At 34.7% G+C, this 18943-nt stretch overlaps 1 protein-coding gene across 5 annotated transcripts in view; it reads right to left on the bottom strand.

Annotated features, from left to right (window-relative positions):
* The window catches only part of LOC115447529 (afadin), a 74194-nt gene that overhangs the window by 30784 nt on the left and 24467 nt on the right, over positions 1-18943 (bottom strand). For all 5 annotated transcript variants that reach the window (XM_037443110.1, XM_037443111.1, XM_037443109.1 and 2 more), the window contains exons 7-8: positions 18630-18787; positions 17832-17907 (exon numbers count right to left, since the gene is read on the bottom strand). In XM_037443110.1, the coding sequence (XP_037299007.1) occupies positions 17832-17907; positions 18630-18787 (234 nt within the window). The remainder of the gene's footprint in view (positions 1-17831; positions 17908-18629; positions 18788-18943) is intronic.

Consider the following 18943-nt stretch of genomic DNA (forward strand, 5'->3'; position numbering starts at 1 on the left):
CAGGCTTTCAAAGTTTATCGCAACAAGCGTCACGTTGTCTGGATGGCAATTTATGGACGCTAGAGACAGTCTCTCTAGCTCTGCATCCGGTTTATTGACCGCGAAAGGGTACCCTAGAAGTCTGCTCCCTCACTCTCCATATAGTCCTTGACTAAGATGTTTTGTCTTTAAACGAGGCTTCAGATTTCCACCAATTCCTCATCTCAACCATGTCTAGCGCCATTGTCAAGAAAGAATATTGTTATTGCTATATTGGAACCTACGAGTAATACAAACTTATACGTGAATGTACGATTACATCTTATAGTAAAAAGTCTCAGATACAGATCACATAACAATACTTTAAATCACGGCGCACGTGTTTAGGATTCGCTATATTTATATGAACCCTAGCCAAATAAAAAAAATACTATATTATACTTCAAGAGTCACATTTAAACATGACGATTTACGGTCATAGTATCTATGAATGGTATACTAAAGCACAACACAAACGGTCCGTGACGGAGTCGTCGGTGGGCGTCGCTCGGCAGCATCAACCGCGCACGGCTGTTATCATGCGTGTCCCTCTGTGCGTGACTGCTAGGGCATTCAGTGCTGTCTCGACTTGTTGCTTCTGTTTAGCGAAACTTGTGTACATAATCCAGCTTACAGCATATTGACTAATTCGTTTCAAATAATTACCATTACACATATTACGCAAGAATACATCAGAAAAACATTAAGATAGAAGCTTAGACCCCAAAAGGTTTAATTAAAGGAACAGACGCCTAATCAATACACTAGATTGAGACAGAAGATAAATATGGCCAATGTTGATATAACATCAAATCATAATATTATGATTAATGAACAAGTCAATTAATCAATTATTTATAACTCTATTGGTAATCATGCTACGTACAAACTATTAATTTTTTTCATCGATTTCCAATATTTGTTTTAAGCTAACATTACCTAGACATCATTTCGTACAAGGTTACCTCCGATGTTAAGTAAACCAATAAATCCAATGTGAATGGAAGAGAACCCCATAGTAAAATAATTGACAACGTATCTAACGTTGCGGACGTGCAATGACGAACCGTAAATAACCTATTTGCCACGACCAATAAGGAAGTCATAAATTAATTGTCTTGAAAATAGCATGCAAAGATCAACTACTTACGTTTATAATCAAGCGATTCTATTGAAAGGTTTTTGGACAGTCTGGTTTTACTAATAAAGTATTTTTTTATTAGTAAATTAAATATAAATGAATGCAAAAAAAAAATAAAAAACAGAGTTTCCAATAATCATAATGATCTCAAGATTTTTTTGACGAAGGCTGTATACTGTGATATTACCAAATAATTGAAACACTAAATATTTACGAAGTTTATCAAGCGATTTCAATTTGTTTTCCGGTCTTTAAATTCAGCCCATTGTTATTTTAAACGAAAGTCAACAAACAATGTCTATCCACATTTCCGAATATAATAAGTTCTACAAATTCGTTTTAAATCATATCTATCTACAACTAGATATTTTTGATGGCTTCACTCGTATGTAAAACCTTTCCCAGAGTAAAATTACCACAGTGTACAATTTTCGGCGTAAGAAATAGCCTCATTATAACCAGGCCATGCATCCAGCTGTATGCCTTATTTCATCCAAACCCCGTCAAAGATTTATGCGTTTACTTCAAAATTAATCAGTAAAACATCATAATAATTAAATCGAGATAAATAATTAAAAATCAGTTTGTTTTATGCGCAATTAAACCGTGTGATAAGCGGTCATCAGCTTTGGACATCTGCAAAATTACCGCAGTATATTAGTAGAGCATATTTTGTATTGTATTGCGCGCTGAATTTAGAGATCTGTATTTTCATATTTTTAAGTGGATGTTACATATACTTATTTCATTTTATTATTAGCAACAGTAAAAATATAGTCGCTCTATAAAATATTTGAATAGAGCATCAATGTGCTTCGAGTGTACCTTACGTGGTTCATGATTTAGACACCTCTGTACTATCTATAGTTTAGAAAGAAGCGCGTATTTGTAAAATTCGCTGTGAGTAGTTTTTGTGGCTGTGAGACCTAATAAAAGGATTTTTTTTTTTAATAAACAAAATAAAAACATGTCAATGCCCGTGACATGTCGTGAATTATCTTAAAACTGCATAATATTATAATTTGCTTACCCTTTTCCATGATTGTAACGCTTTTTAAAAAGCTGAACAGATTTTTTGTTGTTTGAAAAACTTTAGTTCATGTAAAAACTGTATACTGTTTAGTGTAAAAAAATATGCGATATTTTTAGGAACATACAATATCTCAGAATATTATAATTTATACTAGACTATTTCTTACCCATAGATTGGACTAAAATGTACCATGTGATTTTAAGAAACGATAATAATTTTTTCACAGTGCATATCATTGTTTTTTGATTTCTAAATGTTGCTTTTCTAAAAAAATATTACACTAGTTCAACGAAATATACTTCATATTAAATAATCATTAAAAAAACGTCATGACTTGCTATAAAAATGTTACTACACAGTTTGTTCCGCTGAAACGTCACTCAACGCCACACAGGCTATGTCCCGCTTATATGTATAGAGCTGAAGGGTTCATGGAAAACCTCATTTTCGGAAAGGTCATGAGCACACAATCCTTTTTAGCTTTCCCTGCCACTTTGATCAGAAAATTGAACGGAAAGTTTTCATACAAAAAATATACTACACAATTACCATTTCACAAATTTTCCAAACATTTTCATAACTTTGGGTAAAACATTTTGATAGGCTTCTCAACTTTTAATAACTCTGTATATTCTATCAGACTGTGCGAATAAAAAAAGACCCATATTTTATCGCATTTTTTCTTCGGAGTATATTATTTAATTCATTACAATCATTGGATTAAATTATAAATTTAGCGGATTATTAGAATGATGTACAGCATGAATACTTAATTAATTAGATTGTTAAAAATATCATGTTCATAATATAAAATTCATCGCAATAAGCAACATGCTTTGAATGAGATGTAAAATATCTTAAGACAAAATAATAGATTTATATAAAAAAAAAATATTATATTTTATATTACAATGTTTGTTGGGGTTAAGCATTCAAGCACTAGTTGTGTTCCCATAGCACCAAAAATAATGCAAACCAACTTTTCTTAGAAATAAATTCTAACACGGTCATGCGCGAACCGCTAGTATCATATCATACCCACAAAGGCAGTACACAACACAAGTTAAACCGAAGTAACCCACAACTCTCACTCAAACAAAGCTAACTATAAAGCGTTATATATATCGCGCAGTTTTCCCCGAGGTGAAGAATTTATGTGGTACCTTAAGCCGATACAACATTCAGGTCAACATGTTTATAATATCGACGTGTGGTAGACATGTGAGTGTACAAACACACCGATAACATCGGACAGGAGGTGGGTGCAGCAGACGGCAGCTACCGAGTACCGACGACAGGCACGCAATGTCGCCGATGTGCGTTCCACGAACGACGAACCTTGGCCACATCTAACAATGAACCCTGTGAGCGGACGGCTAGTATTGCTATTCACCGTCTAAATAGGGGATTGTACTATTATAGCATTCTTGTTTACCAATGAATCGTAAATAGGCTAAACGATCATGATGCCAGAACATCAAGGGTGTATTCGCGTCTCATCAATTATAATTTTCATCTAAGCATTACCGCTTATTGTAAAATATATTCGTCATTTCTCTTCCCATTAACATCGCAATACACCAAGAATAAAAACAAAAATATATCTTTAAATGAGGCAACGTTAATGAAAATATACGGTAACATCGCCAATTTGCTAAGAGAAAAAATACGTAAACTACCTACGTCGTGGTTCGTGGGCCGTAATTATTAACCTCATAAATTTAGAGGCTTTGCTATGTGTTCTAACTGTAAAATACACATTCGTAAAAGTCGAAGTTGAACGTAATTTTATTTGTTCAAATCAAATTGTACCCAACTGACCAATTTCACAGAAAGTTCACAATCAAAACGCTGTACCATTGAACGTTACGACCTGACCTTATAAAGGACGGACGTGTCCTGATTTAACATTACTTACTTTCTTAAACACCACTTTCTTGGGGGAAATCTACTGCAAATATATAATCAACATATTATTATGGTATCCCTACTGAAGAGAGAAAGTAAATTTTCTGAGAATAAATTTAAAAAGTACGTTTCTAACCAGTATAATATCTTTATGTAGGTAAAATTGTACTACGGTGGGTAATGTTTACATGTATTTTTCATGTTCACAGCAGCAGAGAACGTTTATTGATTTAATAGTTTTGCTCTTGTTAAAACAAGCAAAACTATATCAGTTGGCTATTTAAATATACCTACCAAAGTTGACTATTCAACACTCGATAGTCATCTATTGCTGTTAAAATCCATTCTGGCAATATTACATAGATTTAGTACATGGCTTCAGTTTAGATTTCATCTCATATATTTCATTTCATATTACATTGTTACGTTGTACTTAAAATTTCATGTAGTTCATATTTTTCTAAATTCAGGAAACATTAATGGATGTAACACATTATTTAAAAATATGCAAGAGCAAAGAAAAGTGAGAAGTACGTCAAATTCTAAAATACGCAGAGTGGAAAGTTGCATTGAAGACAGATGCATTGTTGTCGTATCCATTCAAAATATAGGAGACGTGGTAGTGGGTGGTGCAATATAAATAGAACTACATAATATACTAAATCTTTGAGATGTCTGTCTCTCTGAAATATTAAAACATTTTAGATGCATACTGTTGGAGCATAGCAATATTACCATAAATTTGAATTGCAACTCCTATAACCTTTGATTTTCTGATTCACAAAAGAGAAAATTTACTTTTTGAGAGCATTCACTGGCTTTATATTTTATTAATTTAATCACAATATTATGTTGCCATCGCTGCTGCCGTCATTTGCATTGTAAGCGTGAATAAAGTGAGAATATTTGTTACAAAAACCGATGACCATAAATATTACCGAACGTAAAGGATAACCTACGGAACTAGATTATTGTTCCTAAGCCATATCACAAAATGTTGTCTATAAATCTTTTTCACCGCTCAATTAAAAGCAAACATGGTAAAACAAATAAATTTCCAGATCAATGTAGACACTGTGACCTCACATTAATCAAAGTAAAAGTGAATAAAATAGTGGGTAGTCTTCTATCGCAATCAAATTGATTCAATAATTCATTTGTTTACCAATTCCACAATTTTCTAGTTCTTCTATGAAATCTAAAAGATTGTGCGTTAGTCTTTAACGAACAAGCTTTCAGATTTATGTTTTCAATAGGTTTTGTTTAAACGGTTCTTTTGACTGAATTCTTAACAAAATTGCAGATTTTTCACCATCAACATAATAACCGAAAACAGACTATCTTCTTAACTCAAATAAACGTTTTGATATAAAATATTATAACAGTTCCGCTATTTTACAACGGATTATGCACTAGTTATAACGTGAGACACAGCATGTACTAATAACTGTGTTCTGTCTACGTTGTAAATAAACTTAAGAAATGAGTATAACGTATTGGATATTATTATGATAACGTCTCTACTCGCTACTCCCATTTGACTGAAGGCAGTGGAGCATTACCGCTTGTCGCTCGCTGCAGCGCTTCGCTTGCTTACTTCGCTCTTTTAGTGGAATTATATTCTACATTCCAACATAACCCAATATGTCTTTACTATCATAAGTGCGTAGGCGAGCACTTACACCAAATGACAACAGAATACAAAATAGTGAAGTATATTACAACTTGCTTTTGGTAATTTTCAAACTAATGATATGATGAATTATACAATTTTCTGACGTATCGAAAACGAGCGAGACTAGCTTACTGACGTAGCCGCGAATTATCGTTCGCTTTGGTATTCCACTACAGTGGCACGAGATTAACAATTCATATTCATGCTCTCATCTACAGAATATAATATACATATTTATGGAAATATTTTTCAACCTTTTTCAATTTTACAATATGGGTTTTTAACAACAAACTAAATTGAATTCGGTTTATATCATAGTAAATTACATCAGAGTATAGAAATGCAAATCAAAACACAAACCCTAAAGATGTTATTTCTGTGTCTTTACGACATCTTTCAACTGTAACAATAATTTAAATGACCGTTGGTTAGAGCTGCCTTCGTTTGCGTAATGACAATTAGTGTTATTTCCAAATATTTGTTTCAGTTTCAAATGTCTCTAATAAGGATTTTAACAAAATATGTTCCGCAAAATCAAGAACCCAGATCGAGAGAGCTCTTTGTTTAAATTGCGATTTCAGTCAAAAAAAGTCAGTATTGTGTAGAAGTATCAAGTCAACTTTATCTCTATATATCTAGAATCTAGATGTATGTACTTCGTCACTACTTTTAAACTATAATTTTTACTGTTTTATGTAACACATTATACTTTGCATCATTGGAAATGTGCTTATCTTATACTTTGTAGCACTGTAAACTTCGAGCACAGCGACCGCATCCCAAGGAACTTAGCGTGGGACGTGTCTCATCAAATGAAGCGGCGACCCCTGGGCATTAGGACAGTTGTTCGGATCTCCAAGGTTCAGTCAAATATTGTAACAATAAAATATAGTATGTGGTACATATTTGTTTATATTAAACTAACCTCGGAACCTTGTTGAACAAATGACGTTCTAGAAGAGGGTAGAGTCGATTTACGAATATTATAGTATACAGTACTTTCATGCGGTATTATGTGCAGATGTTGCAACGCAAATTAAACTCCCTGCATTTAAATTAGTACAATATTACTCGACCTAAGGCAATATACATACATTGTATAAATAGAAACTCTTTAGCTTTATTTTATAATATGGATTAAGATAGATACAATCTTAGAAAATATAATCTTACATATTTATAGGTCTACATAAAGTGTGGAAAATATTTACTGTTTGTTGCTATTTGCGAGGCGTGTCAACATGTGTGCTGGATTGGCCACAACGGTGTACCTAATTAATTTTCGTATCCAATCAGCCGTGGTTTCGGAACTCATTACGCAGCAGACGAAGTTCACCCTCTGTTTTTCTATACCCAGATTTCAATGGAAGGCATAAGATAAATATGCAGTGGTACATTATTGAACAAATAAGGAGAATATTGTTGATTTTGTGTTTGTATGTAAGCATGTGAGGTTATTAGTTTGACAGTGTTACAAAGGGGAATAGTAACACTAGGTAAATGGCATCACAAAAACTAACAAGCCGGACGTCAGTGACACGACACACATAGACATGGTTAACAAACAACTGTTGGTCCGTTAGTTTGTCCTCGACTAAGATTCCCTTTTGGCGCAATCCTGTATGTGTCGTTCGGATTTTTTCTTAACGCTGTGTTATATGTTGTTCCGCCTCTGTGTACTATTATCAATTACTAATTAATATGGAATTGATACTTTCGTACATCCCGTTGCCCTCAGAGCGGGTAGCTAAAATTTACATACACCCAAATTATGTAAATATATGTATGTAGATTTTTTAATAATACAATATAAGGTACCTTCACCTTTAAAACAATCGATTATAATTTATACACGAATAACTTCAATAAGTAAGGAGTTGCGCGCCATTGGGACTGAGATCGAATATCCCACCAGGGCGTTAAACTGAATAAATCACAAATCAAATCACAATTCATTCACCATAAACCTAAATTTTCTCAATTGTAAAACTGAATTGTGTCGTAAAAATTCTGCATAAAAGTTAACTTAATTACACAAAGTGACATTAAAGATGGGTTGCTCTAGACTAAGGGTCACCAAATTGCGGTTTAAAGCCGAACACTAAATTACATTATCTAAAGAAAGCCGCTTCTGTAGACTCCAAATAAGACAAATTACTATTGGAGAAGGATTAAGTTATAAGTAGCGCTATTTGACTTAAGGCGTTATTGGTTCGATCAACAGTCGGCGTCCACATCGGTTGTTTGAGATATGAACATCCAATAGTCGTATTTAAAACGTCTTGATTTGTAGTTAGTTAATTACAAATACAAATGTAACGTTGACAAGTCTCCGTAACTCTGAAGGTAAAGATGAACTGCCAATTTTATTGCAAACTAAAATACAAAATTAGATAGACTTCACGAATTTAATAGAATTATTTATTCTTTTATCTGTATATCACAAATCAGAGAAATAAGAGCGATTCGTTTGAAGATTCTTGTCGTTTGCAAAGGTTTTTATGTTCGAAATTAAAACCACGTTCAGCATAATACTCGTACACGCGTATGTACATTCGAGGCGGCGACGCGTACATTAATTTGGCCACAAAGACTTGAAACATAGAAGCAACATTAATGTACAATGTCTACGTGACGTATTCTTGTAATAAACAAAGTTAAGGAGACATACATGAGAAAAAACACACATACATACGTATTCGCGAGTAATAAAATAGGGGTCAGTGTGCTCCAGACGAGTTTGTGCCGGCCTAAACATACTATCCATCTTCGGATCCTATATCCTCTTTTAGGTTACTGGGGCAGGTGTGACGAACATAAACGTGCAGTTGACATTTGCAAAGTTAAATGAATAAAAAAACTTACACAATCTTACATAATTTATAGTAAGTAGGGCTAATGAAGAGAGGCTTAGATCTTTGATGTGGAACACTAGCTACTTTATTTATGGAGTGGTTTCTACGCTCAAGTTAATTTTGCCGAGATTATAATACATTCGTTGTAGAAGAAAAGAAGGGAATATTTTATTTTGTTTCTTATGTTTTAAGGTTTCTCTATTAAAACGATATTATTAGTAATGCTAACGAAGAGAAGGTAGAGATGGACCTTGGATATACGTAAGCTAAATAAATAGACGTCATAAATCTCAATGTAACAAAATAAAAAGTAATATTGTACAAAATCTGTGCTATTGGGCGGTTTTCTAGAATTTTTAAAAAACAGAAGGAAGATAGAGTGCATTTAATCCCAGAAAATCCTAATCACGGCATTGAATGCAACAGCAAAGTTTTATGTTGGGATTCCTTCAGAGCGCTGCCATTTCGTTGAGTCGGCTCATTTATGGACGTTCTTCAACTTCTTCTTCCCTCTTCGGATCTTCGACCCGATCCGGAGATAAACCAATCAAAATAAGTCATGTGTAAGCATGTAAAAAAAACTTTGTTCTGATTGGCCCATTTTCACGTAAAATCGATAAAAATATTGGATTAGTATATTGAAAACGCTAGTTAGTTGTAAGCAAAATCAATAACCTTATTTTAATATTAATTAGGTTGTTACCACACAATAGGTCCTGTGCCGCGGAAACAGTGCACTCATTTTTAGGTATCCTTAGACATACGACACCAACAAATTTCGTAAAACCATAGACCACGTCGCGTGACTATTCCTCCATGTCCGACACTTAAATGGCTATATTTTGAATTATAATTTACAACAGGCTGATTTTTTCAAAAAATGTTATTAAGGGGGATTTCTTAACCAGAACCCACTCTGAACGTGCCCTACTTTTTGGCCAGATTATTTATGCCAACGGTGATTGCCAACACGTTGACGGCACCGGCACTTCAATAACGGACGTGTGCGATCACGGTCATAGGAAATGCACCAATATTTATTTTTATATCTAATACCGCGCTGTGCAGCTCCGTCCCACTACCACGCTCGTCGGATCCTGTGCGGCTGTATGTACTCACTTTATAGTTACTCTCAGAACTCGCAGTGTTTATATTACTAAAGCAACATAACGTGCATGAATTGTGAGTTGAAGATGGCCAAGTTTAACAGCTACAATTTAGATCTGTATAGTGCCTCGGGGAAAATTAAGCTTACACTGTAACGGGTATCGCCTGTGTCTAGTGGCGGCGCAATTGGGCGGATAGCTGTGAAGGCTCAGATGCGATTTTCGATATAGTGATAGGCCTGTCCCGTAACACATTAAGTCTTGGATATAAACGCGTTGAAATGTGCCGAAACTGCTTACCCCTTCGAGTATGAAGAGTGTAAGTGATCGAGTAGGTACCGATCGTTGGTAGACAGCAGCAGATTATTATATATTATAGTCTATAAGACAAGCAAAGTACTATGGCCTATATTCCCCTTTACTTTGGTCGCGCAGAAGCCATTAGTGAGACATGTAGGTCGATCATAATCTGTTATCAATTCGAATAACAATATCTCTGAACGGATATTTGTAGTAATTAGTTGATATTAAATGGACAATCTGTAGAGTGGTATAATAGTTCTTAACCTTCGCACTTGAAACGACGGCTCACTCTCTACGGTAGAGGTGCTGCCAACTTTTATTTTTATATATTAAAAAACACATCTGTGACCTACATCGCCGTTATGCTCCAGAGGTAGTGGTAATGCGCTTTAAATTCTAATCCACTGAGCAGAAAACATGATCTGGTTCAAAATACGTGCAGGAAACAAAACGTGCCGCTATATACGTACAAACCTCGCTTTAGAAAGTGAAACTACTTTTATTTGATCACACGACCGGATTGATAACGATATGCATGTCTGCTGATTGACTCCCACATAATGCTCGAGTCTTTTGTTACTATATAGTGAATGATAGCGTGCAAGCCAATAGTCAGGAATAAAGCCAAATACGAGCGTGTTAACTCATTACGACATTGATCGAATGTACAAGCGAACGTTCATAAATATATAATGGGCAGAGATCCGATCCCTGGCGCCTTGTTTCGAAGGGAATGTTTGACTAAAGCAGCCGTTTTTTTCAGGACGCGTAAGGGACAGTCGTTTGTCTTCACTAACAACTTGGTTAAGGGATTGCTCTCACAGTGTGAGATAATGGTAAAGGTCAAATTACTCGTAGAGACACAACTTTATGAGACGGCTATAAAAAGTGCTCTTTATCGCGACATTCTCGGCGAAATAAAACTGGTTTACAGCGAGACAAAAGAAATATACTTAACCTTTTATCGGTGACAACATAAAATATGTACGTAGAAAGTTCAGCATTTCCGTATTGCACGAAAGCGATGAATGAACAGCCGTGAGCCGACATTCGACAATAACAAAACAAGTTTCAAACTTACTGCTGCGTTAAGGAATTTCTCTCACATATCCAAGTCGAACAGCGAACAAACTAAAACTCTATTCAAGTTTCGCAAAACTTAAGACTTTCAAGGACAATATTATGCATATCGATTCCGCGAACAAACGGACATCGAACCGCGAAACGAGTTAAAAATACCGATACCGGGCAGTGGACCGGCATCTGCGGGCACACCGGTCGGACTACTCGGCCGAGCCACATGCGTTTGTTTACTATCGCGCTAGATCGCGGCGGCGGCCGGCCGCGGCTGTGCAGCCACGACCACTCGCTGCCGCCGCGCTCGCCGGCCTCGCCGCCAGCTTTGCAGAAAAAGTTGTCGGTGCAAACTTACGCCGGATGCCCCAGTCCATAGCGGAGGCGCGCGACTCGTGCGGCGCGCGGCGCGGCGTCAGCGAGCCGACTGCCGCGTCCTGCGCCCGCACGGACCCGCTCGTGTATTCCCATTGTGAACCGCGCCGAACATTGTCCAAGCACCGAGGAACCTTCCCGCGCACACAGTGCACTCGCACACCAATGGATCATCATAGAGCCAACTTTACGATGCAATTGTGCAACTGGTCACGGTGCATTCTATGTTGTCTATATCAACGCTACACTTCAGCCAATTTAGTCTGCTAACAATCAAAACAGCCTATAAACTTGTATATAGTGCAATTTTTAATAGTACCATGCCATTTATAATTGCATTGTTGCTAAATTCACTACTGAGTCAGTTTAATCTGTGGCCGTTGAATCCCGTGGAGACAATTTTGCGGGTCTCGTTTGATGATTGAAAAAGCGTTATCGGACAATTCGTTACGACCTACTTATTTCCCCTTCAGAATTAGATTTCATTTTATGGAAACTTTGTAGAGATCAATGTAAAAAAGTACTTATATATAACAGCGCCTACTTTTCTAAAATTATAATTTATTTAGCTTGTCTTTTGCGAGATCATTAAAACAAAATTTTACTTCTATACTAATTGAAATATGCTTAAACATTTTTACAACTTTAAAAGTGTGAGTATAACATTAACTGCAATGTTAGATTACAAAAAAAATTGAGTGACAAATTACAGCAAGTAAACATTGGACTCCTAGAGAGCCGTGATGACGATTAATGTAGAAAAACATTCACTTGACAGATTCAAATAGATTTGAATTTAGATAAACTACTAACAAAAGCACGCGCCGTAGACGCGCAAACAGCGTATCGTTAATGCCCGTCTTCAATTAAGTGGATAGGACCTTATTTGTGACTGTATGATGACCATTTGACCTACTAGAGTATTTTTTGTTAATATACCATGCTTTATTTCAACAGGTTAATGTGAAAACAGTTTTGTTTTTAAAGTTTGCAGAACATTTTAATGTATAATGCCTTTTACTTTGACAAATACCCTATTTTAGGGTGTGTTTATCTTATACTGAGGCTGTCAAACTGTGCTACATTTTTCCGTTAGCCCAGAACTGCGGTAAGCGAGGCTTGGGAAATGAAGCGAATCCCTCCTATTGGTGCCGTCGATTCGGATTTCTTTTTACCTTCATCACACATCTCGTCTGTAGCTTACCAGCAGATGAGTGACACGCTCGTTTAGTTATTCACACGTTGAGTCAAAGCGGTATGTCTGATAGGCCTACAATAGCCTATTTCACTAAAACAGCCAAACTCAAGTTTAGCTTGAGTAGCGTAGTTTGAAATTAAAGTCGGTTTTTATCATAATATGTATTGTAGGTTATATGCCTACAACGGACAAAATTAATTATTTTCGTTTTTAAGATAGTATCTTAAAACTTAACAATCAACAGAAGAAGCAAAACAATATTTCACAATCGTTCTTCGTTAAACCCCTCTGCGTTACGTCTAAGTTACAGACTTTTTTACGTTTATAAGACAGATCGCGTTTCACAATTCCGAAGCCGAGACTTCGTCGACCTATATCCGTCCAACAGTCAAACCACCCTCCAATTATAAAGAGGAGTATCTACATCGAATCAATAACAGCATCGTTGATGATGTACCAAACGGTACTTGCCAAATCAAGGTATGAATTCCTATACATATACTAGTTACTGAATTTGCTTACAGAAACATACAAAAACTAATAGACACGTAATTAATAGAAAAAATATGCGTGATAATGGATTAGTAATTGCTGGACATTCCGTGAAAAGTAATGTCATAAAGTAGCTGCATAAAATATTACTTCTAATAATATACTAAAAGGCATTTGTATGGTCGCGATATAACAAGCAAATTAAACCTTTACATGAAACTAATTAAAACCGTGTAAACGCCCCAATAAGCACGCCAGTGTTTTCAGCCTAATCGAAATCAAACATAACGCCGTAAACGATTGCGTAGAACAAATCCTCTCATAATTATCACATCGCACGTGATCGCACCTTGACGTGGGAACGGAATGTGTAAAAAAATATATTCTAAACATATGTTGAACGTAACTAACGCCACCAATTAGTAGTTTCTCAAATCTCTCGTCTCCATAAATACCAATTTAATAACAAAATGTGTATTCGAAGTTATTCATACATCAAATTTGTTCAGAATGTATTATGTTTGTAGAGTAGAAATTATTCGTAGCACAAAAGGTATTATACAAAATGAATATGGTTTTGATAATAAGGGATTTTCATTATTAATTATAATTTTAGTTCATAACATTGATCATCCCCTCAGGGTGATATTTAGAAAATCTTTCGAGCGACTCTACATGCTAATATAAAATTAATATTTTATCATTATAAAATAGTAAACCTATATAATAAAGCCAAGAATTTAATTAAATTTTATCCATCACTATAAAAAAAAACATTTCGAATATTTTCAAAACTATACGTACCGCTCAGAAGCGCTGGCACAAAGTTGTGAGAGATAAGGGCCAACAGAATTGACTGTTGTGAAAAGAGCGCAAAATCGAACAATGCAATTTAACGGAATAAAATCTAGCTACGGTTCTGAAACTGTGACTATAAAACTCGGGTACATATGCATTTTAACACATCGACAAACGAATTCATTCTAAAAACGAAAAAGTTAGAGATAGTTTCATTATATATGGCCATTTTGGCACTGCGTTCGTAATGAAATCCATATACATGTCTTCTTAAAAAAAACTGTTTACCATTAGGTTTTCATACCATAGATGTTAAATAAATAAATTTTAATAAAAAGTTAAACGTGTCACATCGTCAACATCATACTTTAAGTAAAATATACTTTATTTGCACTAACCTACAAAATTATCAAAAAATTTAAAAAAATAACTATTTAAGTTATGCATGGATGATTTTTGGCACAATATTAGTAAAGATAAAGACAAATATGTGATTAAATTTAATAACACAATGTAAAAATTACTAGAAGAACTGGAAACAACTGAAAATATTAAGGTACGAAGGCTTAACTGACATTCGAACTTAGGCACAAATATTAATAACAAATAAATATAACTATGACAAAATAATTTATTATTCTATATTTTTTAATCATTAAAAAATATTTTATATACGATATTAACACATTATGTAAAAAAAAGTAATAACGTCATCTGTGTAATTTTCTTAAAATTCAAATATATAAAAAAATCTGTTATAATGCTCATATAACCTTTAATAAATTATTCTAAAGTATCTACAAAAAAATTACTTAGCCATAAGAGACTACGCGGGACTAAATAAAAGCAACAAATTATCAAGCTAAGCCTCCGCAATGATGGTTGTTCTGTGACGTGTGTGTGACTGAGTAGTGTTTCCACCATTTAAATTTAAAAACTATAATAATATGGTGAACACAAGTTATAAAACCATTCAAAAATAAAGGTATGTTGCCATAAAGCCCTAAAAGCGCAGTCGTAGGAATAATAAAAATCAGCATTAATTCCTTATAATATAAAGGATCGTGATGTTTTATATAGCGAAAGTGAGTTATGTAAAAAGTAGAGTAAAAACAAAAACAGATACAGATTTCGCAAACCGCGATGAAATTCTTTGCATATAATAGTCAGTATCAAGATTATTTCATAATCAATAATATGATATTTTATTCATTACGTGACGGTCTTTGGTAACGAAGGTTAATTATTTGCGAAAGGTAACAGCTGTTGCTAATTTATGAGTAAACAATCTCTAGACAATTATTGCAAAATAAACTTAATATTCGGAAATATTTATAAAACAAATTTGAACAAAGATTTAATTAGACCCTTTTTGCGAAGCATAGCTTTGCCAGATCCAGGGAGGTAGGTGGATCCTGTAGGACTCAAGCCCCTCCCAAAGCATCTAGGTCACCCTTGACAAATTCCAAATTAAACGTTCTTTAATTTTCCTACTTTCTCGGTGCTACTGTGTACTTCTCAGAAGAATTTTCATCATTCATTCTTACTTAATAAATTTTAAGTGGCTTTTTATCCCTAAAGCTTGTGCAACTACTCTCGTCGTCATGTGTATTCTGTCCCATGATGTGATAAGAGGCGAGCCATATGGGGCACAAATTACAGAAAGGGGGCTAATAGTGAGAAAAACATTCAATATTACTTTGCTCCACCCGGGATTCGAACCAGTGACCGAAGTCGCATCACGCAAACGATACAAGTACGCCATCCAGGTAGTCTTTGTTTCATTTGTACATTATGAAGGTATTTATTTACATCTGGTCTGGGGTCTTGCCAAATCAAATCCCTGGATCCGTCGCTGAAGAATACTAAGTAGTACTGTTCATAAATATTAATCTTGGTCTCATTACGTTGATAGAGAAACGTCGTTGCTATAAGATATTTGAAACTTTTGAAACTCACGTAACGTCTATTATAATTATTTTTGCTACGATTATAGTTGATTTGGGAGTTTATAGCGTAAACGAATACGGAGCACTTACTAGTTAATTGCATGTTAAATGTGTTTACTGAAGTACGATGTTAAAATACTTTATACCAGTTTTGTAGTTTATTATAAATTATATTAATATTTTATGTATCTGTGTGTTAATAATAAATCATAATGTCGATATTCTTAAATAAAAGTTGATTTTATTCTTATTGTTCGACCGGATGAGACAGTTGAGTCTAAGTATAGGAGCGGCAACATTAAAAAATTGTTAGCTATGAAATATAAGTGCTTCGTTGAATAAATTGATCTGTTCCTACAATGAAATCAAATAAATAACTTCATAATAAACAAAAATATATGCATAATTTACAGTCCTCATTGGTTTTATATTGATTAGGTTATGTACCTATAACTTCAATACAAATGTACTAAGTAAAGAAAACGCATGTAGGATAACATTTCTTCTGCCCATAACGAGTATTTTCCATAGCAACAGCGACATTACTACGTAAACGTTGTACAAGGAAACCACGAACCAACGTAAGGACAATGTGATTAAAATTCACAAGCGCTCGCCATTATGTTCGATTAAGGGACGTGAAGGTATTGCATTAACTTATTTGCTACTAATGTTGATTGTTTCACGGACTTATTTATATACAGCCATTACTATACTGTGTGTATGTGTATAAATATCAATAAAAATCGTATGTGGATATATGAAGTACATGGCTTTTACAGTTCATTTGTAAACGCGTGCTAACCGTATTTTTAAATGCTATATATTAGAAATTTATAAAACCTATAGAAAAACAAATTAACACCATAATATTCCTGCATTACGTTATATTTATTTCAATTATTTAATATATGTTTATACCGTTAATATTGTTTCACTAATCTTATACTTGAATGCCACTAAAATTGCTGATCCACTGCATCACCTAATAAAGTACACAATATTTTAATTTGTATCCAACACTATTAGATAAACAATTTAATAAAGAACATTTTGGTAGTCTACAATTTTTATATTGACGTAAAAATTTAAAGAGATAATTCGCAAATCTTTGCATATTATCGCCCGTAACTCATGCGCCGTAAATATATGAAACGAATACTCTAGGCCGTTTGCTCAGAAAAGATCCTTAAATCTGAAGAATTATGTAAGGCCCTGGGGCCTTCTCTATCCCGCACGTTATTTTAACAGTGCGTAACAAGCACGTAACACAACGCATCATGTTTAGGACTATAGAAATTTGGCTTACAGAATACCTTTCCACGCACATTTCTCGAAGATAACATGACACGGCCGCGTTACGCGTTTACACTATCATACAGAATAAGGGACCTGCTGGTTGGCATAAGAAAAATATAGAGCAAATGGAACCTATCCAAACGAAAAGGTAATATACGCAATAGGCGTAGATTAAAAACAAAATATCGTATTAAAAATAGGAAAAACTAAAGAAGTCATAATAGTCTACTGAAATAGTTAAAGTTGTACCACATTTAAATATTTATGTAGTAAAGAAATACAATCCAGTTTAAAACACTAAATTGTTTTCTTTTTAAATCAAATTATGCAGCATATCCATTAAAAGAACAACAAACACTACAAATGAAACATAGACATAAAAAACACGAACAAGACAACCATAAGAATGGCTTTAAAATTAATAAATTCGAATAAATACTCAAACATAAAAATAAGCTGGTGGAATTCAAATTTTCCGCTTTCTAATTTCAAAAAACTTCTTGCTTGTCCACATAGCTCGCGTTACAAATAACTGCTATATACCTTTAAATCATATGAACGAAATAGCACACATAATTAAAACATGTAAATAACATAAATCACTCACTGCGAGTCATGTTCATCAACGCGAGCGGACACTCGTCGTCCTCCAGTATGTACTCCGAATTGTCCGACTTGTCCTCCTGTAAACGCACGAATCCATTAACACTGCAACCACGGAACACGCTAGTCTCCACCGGAATTGTATTAGGGGTAATGTTATTACAACTATATTGGATAGTATCGGAGAGATTGGATATAACGTTCGACGCGACCGCGGCACGTTCACTTATTATTCGAAGGGTGATATCGCTACATCGATAGAGGTCAAAGGTAATTTTATATGTACGATAGGGACTCGCGGGGAAATGTAGGTATGCGACTAGGAATTGGCACCTTTTTCGTAAATAATTATATTTTGAGACTTAAAAATTTATTATTAATAATATTATTATACGCATTTCCTTTTTACTCTCAATAGAGCATTGATTCCGCTAATACCGAACTGATCAATAGGCTGCGGGATTGGAAGCCTTACTTTAGGACAACTTCCTGGTCAATAGTGTTGGAAAGTGACACTTTCATAATCAATTATTGACATAAAGCAAGTTACTTATCTTTACATCACTAGATAGTAAGCAGGTATTCCTGCCAGTATTCAACGCTTAAACTAACGTCAAAGGTATATTCGATAAAAGTAGTTTCGCTAAATGTCGGCAAAAAACCACCACTGTTCTCGTAACATTGTGGTGGTATTTACATACATTACTCATTTCCCACCCTCGCTATAAAATATCACAATAAATGTTATCGACGCAATACAAAGACAACACAATATAAGAACCAGTAATGAAGAGGCGTGTACCTGGACGATACAGTACTGTAGCGGGTCCTGGTGCGCCATGCCGTACTTGTCGAGCGTTTCGCGCAGCACCGTGGCCGCCGAGTCGTTCACCGACAGCAGCAGCGTGATGTACGACACGTCCGGGCGGAGGATGCCGCCGTATATCCTCAATGTGCCACCTATAACAATAACAAATGTATGTACTATTTACACAATAGATTGTTTTTTTTCTTTTAACATATTTATGTAGTAATTTTACTATAAGGTTTAATGCCTTGTAGTCATCAGATGACAATGGTGTTAAATACGCATTTAAACGAAAGCTCGTCTCACAA

Source organism: Manduca sexta, chromosome 26, assembly GCF_014839805.1.
Source record: "Manduca sexta isolate Smith_Timp_Sample1 chromosome 26, JHU_Msex_v1.0, whole genome shotgun sequence".
Lineage (NCBI taxonomy): Eukaryota > Metazoa > Arthropoda > Insecta > Lepidoptera > Sphingidae > Manduca > Manduca sexta.